The 18,401-nt window shown below is 41.6% G+C and overlaps 1 protein-coding gene across 3 annotated transcripts in view; it reads left to right on the top strand.

Annotated features, from left to right (window-relative positions):
• Positions 1 to 16,161, top strand: part of LOC144677670 (limbin-like) — a 184,283-nt gene extending 168,122 nt beyond the window's left edge. Inside the window, exons 20-22 of one of the 3 annotated variants that reach the window (XM_078537849.1) lie at positions 3,688 to 3,815; positions 6,209 to 6,310; positions 12,065 to 16,161. In XM_078537849.1, the coding sequence (XP_078393975.1) occupies positions 3,688 to 3,815; positions 6,209 to 6,310; positions 12,065 to 12,344 (510 nt within the window). In that variant the 3' untranslated portion in view covers positions 12,345 to 16,161. Of the gene's footprint in view, positions 1 to 3,627; positions 3,816 to 6,208; positions 6,311 to 12,064 lie in introns of all 3 variants that reach the window. The other 2 variants (XM_078537792.1, XM_078537736.1) reach the window with 2 other exon arrangements.
• Positions 16,162 to 18,401: the final 2,240 nt, after the last annotated feature.

Raw genomic sequence — 18,401 nt, 5'->3', positions numbered from 1 at the left:
AGTCTTCAGTACTGTACCTGGAATATTGTCCGGGCCCCTAGCCTTTGCACTATCCAGTGCCTTCAGCTGTTTCTTGATATCAAGTGGAGTGAATCGAATTGGCAGGAGGCTGGCATCTATGACGCTGGGGACCTGCAGACCTCTGCAAACTAGAATGAGGCTGCCTTGTTAGTGTGTGGATTACTTCATTTTTGTTTATGGCAACTGACAAAATAGACCATCTCATCCAAAGTTCTTGTACCTTTATAGGGTTTGAGAAAATAAATCAAAACATGGCTATGGGCCAGTTGTATTTTGTCGCTAGTCCAAGCACAATTTTCGTTTTTGGCCGCACGTCTCGCGTTTCCTCAACTCTGACTGCAGCACCGGTGCTGTGCAGAAGTTGGCAGCCGCTTCCTAGTAGTGTAGGATCGTGCCCGGCTTCCCCTGGCAGCAAACTGTCAAGTTAAAAATGCAAATGAGATGCTTCAAATGGCCAGACTGAGACTTGGCATGGTTTTTAAACAGATTTATTTACAAGTGGAGACCAAGTAATTTATTTCTATGCCAAACGGTGTCGCAAAGGATCAGGCAACTGTTTGAGTAAATGGAAAACATGCCAATGCAAACCACTTGACTTTCCAACTGATTCCCCTCAAGAGCAATTATTAGTCCAATGTTTGACTGCAACACACTACAACGTGATGTTTCGTCCACTGACTTTATCCATGTACATTGGCTCAGATTTTGCTGTAGCTGGATGCTTAACAGCGTTTGTCATTAGTTAGACTTGCACTTGTGCATTTAGGTTTTTAAATGTTTTGCATGGCAAGGTATTGAATGTGTGAACTGATAAACATCACATGAAAGAAAACAGTCACCTGGGACCTGTGTAAATAGGGCAAGCAACTGTGTATCCCCTTAGCCAATTAGATTGAAAGACTGGAAAATTAATAGCAAAGGTCTGAGGATGAAATGTAGAGCAGGTGAATTCAGGCACAGAAAGAGAGGTGAAGAAGGAGTGAGTTGAGACAAAAGAAACAAAGGACAAGTAAAAAATTCAAATTTTTAATTTTGCATGTTAAAATCTCTACCAACGATTAAATCCTGAAGGAACGATAGTCCACACTTCTAAGAGCTAATTTTCACAGTCTGAGAGGCTGATTGGTAATACTTAAAACTTATCATGTTGGATTTGACTAAACTTGCTGTGAACAAGTTTAGTTTGTACCTGCCGTGCAAATCCAGCAACTTCATGATATTTAATGCATGTCAACGGTGAGGCAGATAGCGAGATACCGGGGGCAATTTTCAATAAAGAGATGGACAAAATGGAGCTATAAGCTTACATGTCGATATAGCCCGTGTTTAGTGCAGGATACCATCCTGGTAAAGGAGTTAAAGCCAAAGCTAGTTTCAGCTGCTCAAAGGCTTGTTAAATAGCTGAGAGTTACTTAAATACTTGCTAGCGTTCATTAAAGAGGCTGCATAGCATTCTGATGGCTAGCACTTCAACTAACACACTCTTTTAACAGCAACCAGATATTTGGCAGTAAACAAGGTATTGAATTTGCTTTCAAGCACAACTTAAATGATACTCATCATTTCATGGTTAGTGCTACTAAAGCTGTCAAGAGGACCTCTGAGAAAGATGAAACTTTCTAGGACACTTTGTCAAGAATTCACTGACACCCAAGCAACATTTATCCCAGAAATTCATTGAAGGCCTCTCTTAAAAAGAGCAAGTGCTATTCTTCTCCACCTTATTGGACACCTTATAGGGTGCACCAGGTGAAATATAGTTCTTGGTCATGGGCATTGTTAGGGGGAAATTAAATATATACATATAATAAAAAAGAAGCACGCAGTAAGAATTTGCTAAACATACTTAAAATCTCCAAGCAGCCATGGATGCTAAACCTATTGACAGCTGAGGGTAAGCAGATGGACATTGCACACAAAGGAGCTTTGAGTTTGTGTGATTTACACAGTTTCAAGAGATGAGCTAATATCCAGCCACAGGCAGGACCATTCAAGTTGTGCAATGGTGCGTTGAAGCCTTGAAAGCTGGACTGGAGATCAAACATAACATAAAGTTAGTTTAGGTGTATTCCCCTCTCAGATAGGGACGGGGCAGATGGTTTTAGCTTAGATATGGGAGGACATACAAAGACAAGAGAGGTCTTTGATGAAACACAAGCAGTCTTGAGTTGTGAGAACCAAGGTCTTTGTGTACGTGTTTTAATTTTGATTGGATATAATTATGTATACACCCTTTAGAATAATTGGTTAGCAAAATCACATGTTTATGTACTCAATAGGATCGTTTTAACATGGTACCTATTGTGTAGGTTACCGATTGGATATATTCAAATGTACTCAAATGTATTGTGATAAGAAAAGTAATGAAATGTAATCAGTCAGGGAGCTGGATCTTCATTCTTAGCAATGATTGCAGCTCCCTTGCATATGCTTGAATAAAACCGGTAAAAGGAAGCCTCAGTCTCTCTGGTCGCTATGTGGTCAGGGATTGTAATTTCTCCTCTTCAACTGGCCTATGTGGTAGTTGCAGGATTGGAGGGAATCCCCTCCTCAGGCATCTTGCTAGAACTCCCTCTGGACTGGCTGAGAAATGGGACGGGGACATTAGGCCAGGCACAACAGCACCAGCCGAGAGGGAGAGGAGGGCGAGGTGATGTTCTTCGCATCCCCCGTGGGTACAGGACATCTGTCCCCCTCTGGACCTCTCTGACCAGAGCCTCCAATGCTGCATTCAGAAACCTGTGCACAGCCTCCCTCAGTCTCTGAGTCATCCTGCAATGTACCATTGTGCATCAGCCAGAGCACTTCACATCTTCAACGGAAGTGGGCACAAGGAGCCCGAACTCACTGCTTCACAAAAATTGTGCCTAATCAGCACTTCGGTGCTAAACCTGTAGGTTTCTGGTTAGTGACTGCAGGCAAGTTCAAACTATGATAATAAACAGTTAGAACCAAAATTGTGTGCTGATTCCCGATTCTGATGCAACCATGTTTTATTTGCCCAGCTCCCATTAAAAGCTTGTTTTCACAGTTTGGCCAAAATAACCCCCATGGTTTTCATGAAGCTAATGCCAGAAAGGCACATCTTGGACAGCAATTTTGGATATCTGTGTTTAAGCATGCATCTGCCCCTTGCCTGAAGTTGCTGTACCACTTACACACACACATAATGATCAGTAGCATTGGCCTCACTGTTATTTTGATAGCAAAACTTGGCATAGGGTGGATGATTATTTTTCGGTAGTTTGAATTTGGGATAAGTTGATTGTGTTGATAGCAAGGCCTCTGTCAATGCTGGATTCCACTAAGTTATTTGTATTTTTACTTTAATGATCAAGAAACCCGTATCCATTCTACGATCGTAAAATGATTGCGATTGCTGTGCGTTTGAGATATGCTTCTCTTTTGAAACATCCACATTTTTAAAAACAGCAGATTACCACAGTGACATTACATTTGGTACAAATCTGTTGCCCGTTTTGCAATTGTGCACAGGGATTAAAAAGCTTGTGCTGCTTTATATTGAATGTCCACTCGATGCATTTATGCCTGTAATAAGTACACAGAACAACATATTTCTTATCGATTTTGTTCTCTTTACTATAGGAGATGAAGCTGGCAGCTTATCTCATGCAGCGACTGAAAGTACCAATGACTGTGTTTCAGGCGCTGCTAAATCTGCTTCTCCCAAATGCCACTGAGAAAGAATTAACTCTGGTTGTAAATGGGATCTACCTTGAGAGAATTCTGAGCAGTAAGATAAATGAGGATAATGTGGACGAGCAGGGAAAGTGGTAAGTGTTATTGATGGGGACAAGACTAGTGGTTACTGGTGTTTGAAGCAACTTTTTTGCAGCAACACTAATTTGCTGAAACAAGTTTTTCTCTTATACAGCAAAGCGCAACAGTATCAGTGTCTTGGGTAGAGGGGGGATGAGTGGAAATGGTGAACAGTAAACATAAGTTGCCTTGGGCAAGATAGCAGATTTGAGCTTCAGCGATAGATAAAGCATTTTCATTCCCCCCTCCCCCCCCTGCCGCCCCCACCACCCCCCCTGCCTTTTGATGACTGGCTAAGGTATACAGTGTGAAACCTTCTTACTCAGTGGCTGCATTCGAGACCAGTACTACAGCTGTTATGAGCTGATCTTCATCTTGACCATGCTCATGTTATTCCAGGGACTCATTAATAGGAAATTCAGATATTCCTGTGCTTGAGCGAGACAACTTGTCATCTTTGATCAAACCAGCTTGAGCTGTCAGCCTAACACCAGCAAGTTCTTGAAAGCAGCCGAGTGAGAAGCCGGATATTCATCAGATTGTGGGTCCAGAGAGGGCTGTTTCGCAAGATTTCAATCTGCATTGTATTGGTGAATTCTGACACCAACCTCCAAGCAACTGCTGTTTAGGATTTAGTTACTTATTTATTAGCGTTATTTATGTTTCTCTCAAACACAGATGATCCATTTTTTTGAATCTCGTAAATAGGAGGATTCATTTGAAGTGAAGTTTCATTACATAATCCCAATATTTGGCTAATTAAAATTCATTCCTTAACTTCCTAATTTTTTTTCATATGAGACTAATTAGGATTTCATTAATTTATTTTTTAATCGCTTTTTTCACTCCCCCAGGCCTGTACATTCTTACGTTCTTTCCCTTTTACCTCCACCATACATGATTGTTAGGCACAAAACCTGCTCCCAGAAAATCAGATAAAACTTTATAAAGGACTGTTGGAGAAAACACTTCACTTGCTCTGGAAGTCAGCTGGAAGAAAACACAGATCAACAGCATTTGAAAAGAAATAAAAGCAAAATACTGCGGATGCTGGAAATCTGGAACTTAAACAAAAATAGCTGGAAAAACTCAGCAGGTCTGACAGCATCTGTGGAGAGGAAGACAGAGTTAACGTTTCGAGTCCGTATGACTCTTCATCGTTCTGAATGCTGTCAGACCCTGCTGAGTTTTTCCAGCTATTTTTGTTTCAGTTTGAAAAGGAATAGACCAAAGGGAGAGGGGAAGAAAAAAACCTGTGCACAAACATGCACCCAAGAGAGAAAGTCAAATGGCCCATAAACTGTTTATATAAAAACAGAAAATCCTCCAAATATTAAACAGGTTAAGCAGTATGGAGAGAGAAATGGAGTTACCATTTCAGGTCAATGATCGTTTTGTCAGAAGTAGACAAAGCTAGGTAAAAGATTTGAAGCAATACAGAGGGAAGGCAGGGGAGGGAAAAATAAAAGGGAAGGTCAGTGATAAAGTGGAAGGCAGGAGAAATTGAATTTAAGAAGTGACGATAGTGCAAAGCAAAAGGAGATGGTAATGGGACAAGTAAAGAAACAAAAGATAAGTCTGTTGGAGGTGTAGATCATTACCAACAGCTGCTGTCTGCAATAATTGAGGCTAGTGGTTGAACTCAGTGTTGAGTCCAGAAGGTTGCAAAGTGCTTAATCATAAGATAACGTGCTGTTTGTCCAGTTTACACTGAGTTTCATTGGAACAGTGTAGGAGGCTTGGAGAGAGAGGTTAGAGCAGGAGTGGGGCATTGAATTAAAATGACGGGCAGAAGCACAGGGTCATGCTTGTGGACTGAATAGAGGTGTTCCACAAAGCAATCACCCAATCTGCATTTGCTCTGTCCAATGTAGAGGATGCTTAACTGGCTGAAGTGCTATCACCTTGAAACAATAAGAGGCACAATGGTAGAAATTAATGACATTTATGAGGCACAAAGAACATGCAAGTAGTTGAAGAGGTGGAGTAGGGAGGAGAAATTGAATCAGGAAAGTGGCAAAATGGAGCAGGCTCCGTTAAACCAAAAGCCTGGGAAGTTGACGCCCAGGGTTCAGACTTTCCCATCAGTACACGACTCAAAGGAAGGATCCTCATCCAATGCACTCATAAATATCTTTAATTTCTCTTGCCATGTCTCCAAGTTTAATATTACTTCAGCAATTTAAATGTAATTTGCCAAGCTGTTGCTACATATTTTGAACTGTATAGTTTCTCAAACCCTCATTTATTTGAATGCTCTTACTTAGTAGGCTCACAAGGTCTAGAATTTGAAGTTTATGGCCAATTATAGCACATGATAATGATGACGAGCCTCTTAGGAGTTATACATAGATCTCCCAGATTTTCACCCATGTAAAATGTTGCTGTTTTCATCTACTTTTGCTAGGAGACTTCAGCGGCCAAAGATGTCGCTAGACGTAAAAGTGAGAAACAAGCTCATTGGTGAATACCTGGAGAATATGCATACTCCCAGCAGGAAGAAAAGAAGGTAATGATTGTCAATGGTGCTTGATCATTTCTCCCACTTCCAGGTTTAAAAATTAGATTGACATAGTAAAAAGCCGAGCATTACTTGCTTGATTCTTTAAATTACTTGCTTCTTACATTTACTGAAAGTAGTTAATTTTATTTGTTACTCAAACCAACTATAAAATTAAGTACTTTTTAAAAAAAATTCCAAAAGCTGTACTGATAGACCAGTCAGTAACTGGATGACTCAATGTAACTTTAGGTTCTTCACTTTAGAATACCCAAGGTTTGGTTCACAACCTCTGATGAGCTAACTGACATTACTGTCATGGTGATAGAAGTACTACAATTAATCCCACCATCTTTGGGCTAAGGAGGAAAAGAAGGCCAGGAAGCTTTTGCTTGTCATCAGTAATAAATGGTTCCTGCTGGAGTGATGTTTCTAGTGTTTAACTTTCATTGGGGCTGAAAGGAAAGAGAAAACATATTTTAATATGGATCTGGAATGCACCGCCTGAGAGTGTGGTGGAGACAGGTTCAATCGAGGCATTCAAGTGGGAATTAGATTCATTTCCTGAGAGTGAAAAATGTGCAGGGCTACAGGATGAAGGCATGGGAGTGGCACGAGGTGAATTGCTCCTTCGGAGAACCAGCAAAGACATGAAGGGCCGAATTACCGCCTCCTGTGTTGTAACCATTCTGTGAATAAAGTCAGAAAACCTAAGAGGAAAGAAAGTGGAGAAATCTAATAGATACTGCAGTCACAGTTATAGGTAAATAACCCTCAAACTGCTTAAATTGAAGTCATTCGAGGATGTAAAACATCATCAATAAGATAATGAAAGAGATGTAACAATGAGCAAAAGGATATGCAGAAAACACAGGAAAATTTCATAAAATGAATATGCAGATTTGCTAATGACACTTAAGTGGGAGGTTTGGCAAATGGTGAATTGGATTGTAAAATATTTCAGGAAGACATAAACGGGTTGGTGGAATGGGTAGACAGGTAGAAAATGCAATTCAATTTTCTTTATTATTCTTTCATGGGATGTGTGGGCATTGCTGGAAAAGCCAGCAGTTGTTGCCCATCCATAATTGCCTTTGAACTGAACATTTCATGGAAACATAGAAAATAGGAGCAGGAGTAGGTCATTTGGCACTTCGAGCTTGCTCTGCCATTCGGTATGATCATGGTTGATCCTCTATCTCAACGCCATTCTCCTGCTCTCACCCCATACCCCTTGATGCCTTTAAGAGTCTAGAAATCTATCTATTTCCTTCTTAAGTATATCCAGTGACTTAGCCTCCATAGTCTCCTGTGGTAGAGAATTCCACAAGTTCACCATCCTCTGAGTGGAGAAGCTTCTCCTCATCTCAGTCCTAAATCCCTACCCTGTATCCTGAGACCCCTTGCTCTAGATCCCCCCAGCCAGAGGCAACATCATTGCTGCATCCAGTCTGTCCAGCCCTGTCAGAATTTTATACATTTCAATGAGATCCCCTCTCATTCTTCGAAACTCCTGTGAATACAGGCCTAGCCGACCCAAACTCTCCTCGTAGGACAATCCTGCCATCTCAGGAATCAGTCTGGTGAATCTTTGCTGCACACCCTCTATGGCAAGTATATCCTTTCCTAGGTAAGGAGACCAAAACTGCACAGAATACTCCAGGTGTGGCCTCACCAAGGCCCTGTACAGCTCAGTAAGACATCCTCGCTCCTATACTTAAGCCCTCTCGCAATGAGGGGCAACCTACCATTTCAGACAGTTAAGAGTCAATCAGATTGCTGTGGATCTTGAGTCATGTGTAGGCCAGACCAGGTAAGGTTGGCAGGTTAGGCACACTGCCGACTCTCGTGCACGCCCACCGACTGAAATGTTGCGCGAGTGCAACGTCATCGCGCACTATTTTACACTCGTGCGTGTTGGGTGCGCACCCACATGCCAAGCTGAAAATCATGCCCCATATTTCCGAGCATTAGCCTGGGCCTCTGGATTACTAGTCCAGTGACATTACCACTTTGCCACCAACGTAAATAAGTTTAACGCAATTCATTTTTGGAGGAAAGTCGAGGAATTACTTAGAATTGCATAGCATTTATCACACAGATACAGGCCACTCAGTGCAACCGGTCTTTGCCTGTGTCTATGTTCCACACAAACTTCCACTAACTCTGTTTATTTCCTCTCCCCCTACCAACATTTCCCTATTTTCCTTTCTCCCTCATGTACGTATTTAGCTTTCAGTTAAATGCACCTATGACATTTGAGTCCACCATTCTACTTCCACATTCTCACCACTCACCAAAATAGCAATATATACTTAATGGAAAGTTACTAAACAGTGCAGGTGAATTGGTCAAACACACAGTTCCCTGAAAGTACAGGTGCAGGTAGACCCATAAAAATGCCACCAGACTTTTATAAATGGGAGCATTGAGTTTCTCGAACACAAAATGACGAATTTATGCAAAGTATTGGTTGGGCCACAGAACACTATATTTAATGTCCTCAAAAGGACATTAAATCCATAAAGAATGTACAATAGACTCATCAAGATGATGCTCGGGATGGGAAACTATAGGTATGAGGCGAAACTTGAGACAATGGGAATGTATCCACTGAGGCAGAAAAGGCTAAGAGGAGATTTAATAGGGGTTTATTAGAATTAAGTTGTTTTGATAGAGCGAACAGACTATTCCCTCTGGTAAGGAGTCAATGATGAAGGGCCATTTCAACCTGTCCCTTCAAGAGTGAGGAGAAAGGTTGGAAGAAGCCTCTTTATCCAGAGGACCAGAGTCTCAAATACTTTGTCAACAGGAGTGGTTGAGGCACGGACCATTGCAAGGCCAAGGGAAGAGTTACAGGTACTGGGATTTGTTTTTGAATTGCTCTAGCGAAGAGCTAACACAGACATGATGGGCTGAATGGCCTCTTTCAGTGCTATAAACCTCTGTGGAAACCTAAATAAATTAGGAAAAATAAAGCTTGAGGAAAAATGATGTGATCATTTTAATTAAAATGTTAATTAAAACTGAAAAGCAAGTGAACAATTGCTATAACTGCCAGTTGCAGAAACAGGAAAGGAAAAGATGGGCTCAGCTCTTTGCCAGCTTAGGTGCTGTAACAAAGGGTCCCCAAGCCAAATCTGACTCCACTCCTGTCAGACCCCACATCACCATCCCAAATCACAAGCAGTGACGACTGTGAGGAAATCGGAGGAAGTGGCTCAGGTCCGAAGTTTAGTCAAACCATTCTTCGGACCCGAGGTCTGCAGGTACCCAGCAGAAAGATTAAAAAACTGTTCCTGAGCACGTGTTGGAATATATATGGAGACCAAAGATGGAGAGACCAGAGTAGAAATAGGATGAGCCAGTTAGAATGATAGGCCACATAAAACCGAGGGATACATGGGCAGACAGAGGAGAGATGTTCAGTGAAGTGGTCACCTAATCTGTCTGGTCTGTCTAGTGCAGAGGAAATTATACAATAAAGAGCAAATTGCAATTTACTGGGTTGGATGAAGTAGACAGAAATTATTCCCTCACATGGAATTGTTTTGGATTCCAGAGGAGGAGGTAAATGGGAAGGTTTGTTGCATCACTTAAAGTGGCAGGGGAAGGACAACAGCTGGAAGAATGAACAAGGAAAAGTGTGGTACATTTGAAGGTTGGGAGGAGGGTGGAAAGGAATGTGCTTGCTGGTGAAATGGTGTTGTAAGCGGGAAATGACCTGGCAAATGTGGAGACTGCTGAGATAGAAGGTGAGAACAAAATGGACACCTCCTGTACCTTGCTCAATTGACCATTCTTAATGGATGAGTGTAGATAGTGCATATCAATGAGTCAGTTGGCTGCCCAGGCATCACAGTTGAATCCAATGCTGCCAGCATCTACATGGATACACGTCCACAGGAGTCACTTGATCTGACTTGAACAGAAACACAGCCGAAATTTCCTCTGCCTAACTCAGGATTGCAGACATCAAGATAAAAGCAAAAAACTGCGGATGCTGGAAATCCAAAACAAAAACAAAAATACCTGGAAAAACCCAGCAGGCCTGGCAGCATCTGTGGAGAGGAACACAGTTAACGTTTCGAGTCCGCATGACTCTTCAACAGAACTTGAAGGGTCATTCGGACTCGAAACGTTAACTGTGCTCCTCTCCACAGATGCTGCCAGATCTGCTGAGTTTTTCCAGGTATTTTTGTTTTTGTTTTGCAGACATCAATGTTGCTGGCCCAATCACTGACAAATTTAGACTCTGTGCTGATTGGGTTTCAGACATTGAGGTGAAGCAGTGATACACAGACCTACCTTAATTCCCTGGGCCAGGCACCGTTGCTGGCCACTGCCCGCGTGGCCCAAATGCCGTTCTTCGATGATGCCATCTTTGTCAAACCTTTTCTTAGAGTCCAGCCATCCCAAAATCAAACTGTCCCAATAGGGGGGCCAAGTGTGAGCATTTGCTGAATAACAAAACTAACATGAATCGTGCCAGTTCAACCTGCTTTGAACTTATTGGAGTTCACATCCCTAATGATGATCTCACCCCTGCCTTGGAAACATCAGATGGATTAGTTGGATATTTGAAATTGCAAATAGGGCTATTTAGAGTTAAATGCAATAGTCACCTGTCTTCTAGTTCTGCAAAGACATATAAATAACTTGATTTTTTTTAAATCAAGTAATACCCAGCAACTAAAATATAATTGCTGGATAATTTATCACTCCTTGTAAAGCAACATTTTTGCTGGCCAGCAGTAAATGTTCAAAGAACATGGTATTCATTTGTCTTGAGGTTATTTTGCATGTTGTTGTCACCAGTTGTTAATAAACTTGATTGATTTTTGTTAGCCTGCTTAACTTTATGGCAGGATCGGTCCAACTATCAATTTCAGGTTGTCATATGACCATAACTATTTTAATAATTCAAGCTAAAATGCCTGTTGAACATTGAAGAAACTGAATATCCAGCTAGTAATAAAAATATTATAATTGAACAAATGATAATTTTCTAGCCAGGAAAGCAGGTGAGTAGCCCATACTGTTGACCTCACACTAAGAAATCTAGTACGTAATCTGTAGCCCCTCACCTATTGCAATCTTCCTTTTTATTTGTTATTCATTCATGGGATGTTGATGTCACTGGCAAGGCCAGCATTTATTGACCATCACCAATTGTTCTTGAATAAGCTGCCTTCTTAAACTACTACAGTCCATGTGATGTAGGTACCTCCACAATACTATTAGGTAGTGGGATCCAGGACTTTGACCCAGTGATGATGAACATATATCGAATCCCTCACTCCCTATACTTGACCCATTAAAGATCTTGCCGAATTCAACAACAAGGCACAAAACTGTGTCCAGTTCTGGCTGGGCCATGTATAGACTATCCGTGGACACGATAAGAAGACCCATTAAAGTGGGTAGATAGTCTCCATGGGCCAACACTGTTGTTGATTGACCCATATTCTATGCCATCAGTTCTGGTACCAGTGTTGTCTGATGATTTGCATAGCTGAGGATCAGGGCATCATAAGGTGCAGTGAATACCTGGGCTTTGCTGGATGTTCTGCATAATGGTTTGGAGAAATGATGCAATTGTACAAATTGCTGAATAGATTGATGCGTAGGTCAACTATTCATTTTTGCAACAATTCTGCAAAATGTGAATGTCTTAACAAGTGAGAGTTCAGACCTCAATAAAAGGCTACATTGTTCAAATGTGACTCGTATACAATTGACCTTCTTCAATTTTCTGTGCAGCATATTGAAAAGAAAGCGACTCCAACTCATGAAACAGGTGTCCTTCTCCCACAGCCATGGTTCTTCGGAATTCCTTCCTGTTGAAGTTGGTGATCATCCTGAACCAATCAATGAAGCACTGGGGGAAGTGTTAAACATGCCAGATACAGGGGAGAAAGTCTTTATGTTCCGTATCAAAGAGGAAGTACCTTGCTCCTCAGAACATCAACCAAAGAAGAGGAAAAAGCGCAATTTCCTAAATTTTAAAAGATCAGCTGTAGCTAACTTGGATGAACTTTAGATTGATTAATTCAAGGATAGCATTATGTTGCCACATATAATTAGCATTATGAGCCTTTGAACCTCTATACCATCGTAATAGTTGAGAGAGTAAGATTTTTGACAGAGTTACAGTTATATTTTCCTCTCCTTCTTCCAAAACAGGACAAGGGAAATGTCCGCTTTGATTATCATTTATAAACTGCTAAAATTGTGGGAACATGCTCTTTTGAAACATCTGACTTATGAACACTAACAAATATGGCCAATTGGTGAGGACAGAAAGAACCAATCGCAATGTAGTTATCCTTTGATGCTTCCCAGGCAGTTAGCCAGCCAATTAACAGGCATAAATGCCAAATATTAATCTACTGCAGTACGGACAATAATTATGGAGAATGCCTCAGCAACGATTCAGAAAATTGTTGTTTAGTGAGCATGTTTTGAAGGTATTGGTAACTTCTGCATTGGAGAAATGTGAGCAGGTTTTGGCAGCGCAGGGGTTCCTTAAATATGCTAACTAAGAGGCAATAAGTGTGGGAGCTTGTCATTAAAGATTACTTCGAGTATCGACGACATGGAGGATCTTGCAAGAAGTTCAGAAGAAGTTAAACGCTTCAAAGAAGAACTCAACACTAACACATGAATGTTACGGAGTGGCAGTGCTGGATAAATATGTGCATGATAAGTTGACGGTACTGGTGATTTTCTCTGCCACCAGTAGTGCCTAGCAAAGAGTTGAGTACAAATGTTTTTGATTTAGTTGACGTGATTAAATCCCAGCCTCCCTCTGTGATGAACCTGAGCCTCCTCGATACAATATTTCACTGCTCTGGTGCAATTGGTACCTGGAGTGGTCATGGGCTGCACTTTTTTGCCTTAATTTTTGCACTGTTTTCTCCTCCTCCTGTTCTATTGTGATATACCCAGCAATGGCTGTTACACTCATACGTTACCCTCGTACTCTTGTTTGGCATGCTATTCCCTTCCTTCACCCCTGTGATAATGATTCTAAATTTTCCCCTTTATGAAACTCACTAAAACCAGGGCCTGAATTTTTAGCTCAGCGGGCGAACACGATTGGCGGGCTCAGGAAACGGGCCACTCACTGCGATTGGCTCCCCACCGCGATTTCACGCTGCCTGGCCAATTAACGGTATGATCAGCGCTGCCTGGGTTGAGGGCGGAGGGAGGGCAAGAGCTGAAGTCAGCGTGGGCACGGGGGAAGCACGGAATGAAAGCTCCCTGAAGGCAGAGAGCTGACTCGGGGAGCTGAAGAATTTAAATGCAAAAAATAAAAATTTTAAAAACTGGGAACAAACGCCCACACATCAGAAACAGTCACCTGAACATATACAGCATGAAAATTCTGTCCAGACATCTTGTTTTAAATTTAATGACGGAAACCTCGCCCGCCCTTGGATGAGGTTTCCTGAAAAAAGCAAAGGCTGCCTGGCCGATCTGCCCACCCGCCAACTGTAAGGGTGGACGGGCGGCGGCAAATCCCAGTTAATTGCACCATTAATGGGCTTAATAGCCCCCTTAATTGTCGGCGGGTGTGCTTCTGAGTTTAGCGCATGCCCGCTGTCCGAAATATCACCCCCGAGTGTGCGATGACGTTGGGATGCTCACCCGATGTCACCGCGCGCTATTTTATGCTCAAGCGTGGTGGGCGCATGCCCGCACACCGAGCGAAAAATTCTGCCCCAGGTAAACGTCACCTGAGTGTGCAGGTGCGCTTTGGCAAGTGACCACATGATTGACAATCTTAACAAACAAAAATTGTCTTCCGTTCCTTCCTTTTTTTGCCCCTCCTTTGATGGAATGGAATTCAGATGAATGGTCTGCACTCTGTACCAATTGCACTACAGATTGTTTTTTAAACAGGCATTTGAACTGGATTTTTTGGTGGGGGTCAAGGCACTAATGAGGTGCTGTGTAAGCGTTGTTATATTTTGTCTGGTTTATTTATATTGAAAATGTTAAATATGGATATATAAATTTATTGAGAATTTTAAACTCTGTGATGTAGCTGTTTTTCAAGCTTAGAATACTTGAGTAGGAATCTCCCTTTGACACTCAGAAAGATATTTTCTCAGATTAATTTTTAACTTGCCATAATAAGCAATCATCACTCAGGAAATTCTCTTGTAGCATGGCTATTCACTAAGGCATCCGTATGGAAGAGAAGTCTGGACCTTTTTGTGGCTGCTTCACTAGGCTGCAAATTCCCTAATACATGTTTAATGGACAAGTGGTCATATGGGAGCCCTGTATGTATTTTCTGGACCTGGCCCTTATTAAGCCCTGACATCAGCTACTCATGAACAAATTGTAGACATAAATGTGATCTCAATTCAATCCAACTCACCCTAATGCCTTTAATTTGAGCTGCCAATAAATAAATGGTAGCATTTTGATTTGCTTCTTAGCATCACACAGTGTTGTCCACCAGCATTGTGAACTCAGATGTGAGTAGCAACCATGACTGGATTCACAGGTTACAGGCAATACCCCAAATTAGATAAAAACCAAATGTTTTCTATATATAAGAGCATAAAAAGCAAGAGCAGGAGGAGGCCATTCAGCCCTTTGAGCCTGCTCCACCATTCAATAGGATAATGGTTGGTCTTCTATCTTAGCTCCATTTTTCCGCACTATCCTCTAAGTCCCTTAGTACCCAAAAATCTATTGATATCTGTCTTGAGAATGCTCAACCACTGATGTTAGGAAATAGAGATAGTTTAAGTAAGTTATATTTTTATATGTGGGTGTTAGGAATGAGTTTTAGTTTTAAAGTTTAAGTTTGATTTGTATTTCTGACTTTGTTAAGAAAAGGTCAGGTTGAATTTTAGTTTTACTTTAAAAGGTCTAATAAGTTTTATGACTCTTCAAGCTAAGTTAAGCAAACACAAGAGTAGATAAACAACTGTGCTGTTGCCTAGCAACAGGGATCCAGAGAGGCAGGCCACCCCCACCCCCCACACACACACATATACACACAGAAAAACTAAAGAAACAGCAGTTTTGAGTTCAGTTTGAAGATAGTTTCCCAGCAGAAGCAACCTAGACGGAACAGATAGCTAGTCCCAAGCTAAAGAAGTCCCCAAATCCAGGGGAGTGGAGCAGGAGAAAGTTCCAAGAAGACCTCCTAGTCAAAGGAAGGACTTGAACCTGGAAAAGGTTCTGTTAGGTGAAGTTAAGAGTGAGAAGCAGAGAAAGGCTTCAAGCTTAAAGAGATAAAGGCTTGGGAAAAGTCAGAAGGTCCAAAGAGATAACTGAAAGTCTTTAACACTTTGCCATGGGCATGTGAAGCAGTGGTGTGCTGTTGACAGCTGAGTCAGTGAGAGAGAGTGTGTGGAGGAAAGCTGGAATGCATGTGGTGACCCAAAGGAGAGGAACGTCGGAAGGAGAGTTCAAACCCTGGAGGTGGACCCTTGCGGAAGGTGTCTGGGAGAAAGCGTCAGCTTTGGAGAAGATTCCAAAGTGAGTTCTTGGAGAGCGGAGATTGGATACCCTCATGTGAAAGACGGAGTTCAGTGAGACTAGTTGTCTCACAGTGTGACAAGCATCTGGGGGGCATGGAGGAGCAAGCCATAGCATTTGGTTGAGGTGGCATCTGTCACTTGGCTTCAGAGTGTGGTGTGTCCGACCACAGGTCGCCTATTGGTTTACATGGACTGTATTTACTGTGGAAATTAGAGTATAAGATAGCTTTGGTAACTTGTGTTATCCTTAAAAATCTGTATATATCTGTAAAGGTACTGTTGTGGGTGAAAGAGTATTGTAATATAGTTAATCTTTTCTTGTTTAATAAATGTTTTATTGTTTTAAAGGTTCATTAGCTGACTCCGGTGACTCTGTTCAGTAGCCCCTCTCCACGTATCTAAACAAACAAATAAAAGTTAGGGTCTATCAAGCTGGGTTTCACCCTGGGATCAGGCTTGCCCAGTTGTAACATCAACTGGGATCACAACACTGAGCATCTACAGCCTCCAAGGTGAAGAATTCCAGTGATTCACAATCCTTTGAGTGAAGGAATTTCTCCTCGTTTCAGTCCTACATGGCCAAACCCTTATTCTGAGGCTGTGACCCCTAGTTCTGGTCTCCCCAGCCAGGGGAAATATCCTCCCAGCATCTACCCTGGTAAGCTTTTAAGGATTTTATATGTTTCAATTAGATCACCTCTCATTCTTCTAAATTCTAGAGACTATAAGCCGAGTCTACTCACAGGACAATCGTCTTATCCCGGGAATCAATTTGAACCTTCATTACATTCCCTCCGAGACAAGTATATCCTTCCTTAGGTAAAGAAGACCAAAAAACTGTATGCAGTACTCCAAATGAGAGGCCTCGCCAAGGCCCTATATAAATTGTCGTAAGACTCCTCCACCTTCAGGTACCATGCCTTAAGAGGGTGTTGGTGACCAGGGACTTCCATTGGATTGATCCATGATTATGGTTGGCAAAGTACTGCAGTGGTTTGCTATTGCCTTCTGCTGACCAGGAAACTCTCACCGCCTGCTATCAGGCATATTAGAAGGATTTACAGGCTGATAATCAAGCTGTTGGCCACATTATGCACACGCCTTCCATGGCCATCAAGTCCTGAAGTAGGGCTTGAACCCAGAGCTTCAGAAGCCACCACTGAGCCACATGACCTTCAAAGTAAAACTACTTTACTCTAACACTTCAATCCCTCTGTAACAAAAACTAACATATCATTTGTCTTCCTAATTATTTGCTGTACCTGCACATTAACTTCCTGTGATTTGTGTACAAGGACACCAATGTCTGTCTGACTACAAACTTTCCCTGGTCTCCGACCATTTAAAGCATATTCTTTTCTACTTTTCCTACCAAAGTAGATAATTTCACATTTCCCAACAATATATTCCATCTGCCAAATACTTGCTCACAACCTTGGTCTGGACAAGTCCTGGCAGAGTTGGAGCTCCATTTCTGGAATACTGGAGTGACATGTGCAAGTAGGATGCTTCTTTTCAATTCAAATCAAATCATTCTGAACGAGTTGTCTTGGGAAGTAGTGTCTTCTCCTCCCTATTGCCTGCGAGGATTTTGTGGTCCTATCTGTATTCCTCCTGATTGGTACTATTATGAGATAGGGAAACATTGCTGCTTGAAAATGAGAGTAATTTGTTAAACTTCTCCCCATTAGCATCATGGATCAGCCTCATCTTAATGGTTACATTTCTTCAGTGCTGTATTTAATTGGTAAGTCTCCAACCAGACATTCTTGACATATTTTTCTTTTGAGATTCTATTGATGCATAGCATCCTTATGATTACCATCCTATTTTGCATTTTCATTCATGTCTGTTGTGCCTGTAAGCAGGTCCTTGGCTCATTGACTGCTGGTGCTTCACCCTGAGCAGTTTTTGTCAGTGGTAGCTTGCCATTGCCTTCCGCTTTATTCTGCATTACAGCTTCAATGTTAACATGTTCTTAATAAATTGACTCATGCAGGGATAAGCAGGTTTTAGTGTTGTTTTATTAATACCCATACATAGATACATTTTGAAAGCTATCAGGTAATTGAAAGACATTTTTTAACATTTAAACTGTTGTGAGATTACAGCAATCTGCCCGCCTAATAACTAACATTCTATTTAATGCTTGCTATTGTTATTTGAGTACAAAGTAGAAAAACCTTCATTTGAAGCAGCATTAGAGAATAATAAAAGATGAATGTAGTAACCTGATATTATTAAAAGGCACTCTTACTTCCTTCCAACTTACCCAAATTTTGACTTAAACTTAACTAATCACAGTGTTCATTTTTTGTTAAATGTAACTATGCATGTTTTATATATGATCCTACAGTAAAATTACCTAGTGCCATATGCAGGTCATAATGATCAGATCTCTTGTACATACCATGGTCTTAAACTAAGGGTGGGATTTTTGCTCCTACCAGCAGCAGGTGCAATGGCGGGCGGGAGGGGAAATATCACGGGAGTGCAAAAGTCAGGTTTACATTGGCGTGAAAACAGATTGCAATCATCCACTCCAGACATCAATGGCAGCACATGTTTACTGCTGCGCCATATCGAGAACA

The sequence above is a fragment of the Cetorhinus maximus genome, chromosome 1, assembly GCF_964194155.1.
Source record: "Cetorhinus maximus chromosome 1, sCetMax3.hap1.1, whole genome shotgun sequence".
In the NCBI taxonomy this organism is placed as follows: domain Eukaryota; kingdom Metazoa; phylum Chordata; class Chondrichthyes; order Lamniformes; family Cetorhinidae; genus Cetorhinus; species Cetorhinus maximus.
Note: the sequence above shows the minus strand (reverse complement) of the source record. Positions and strands in the feature narration are given on the sequence as shown.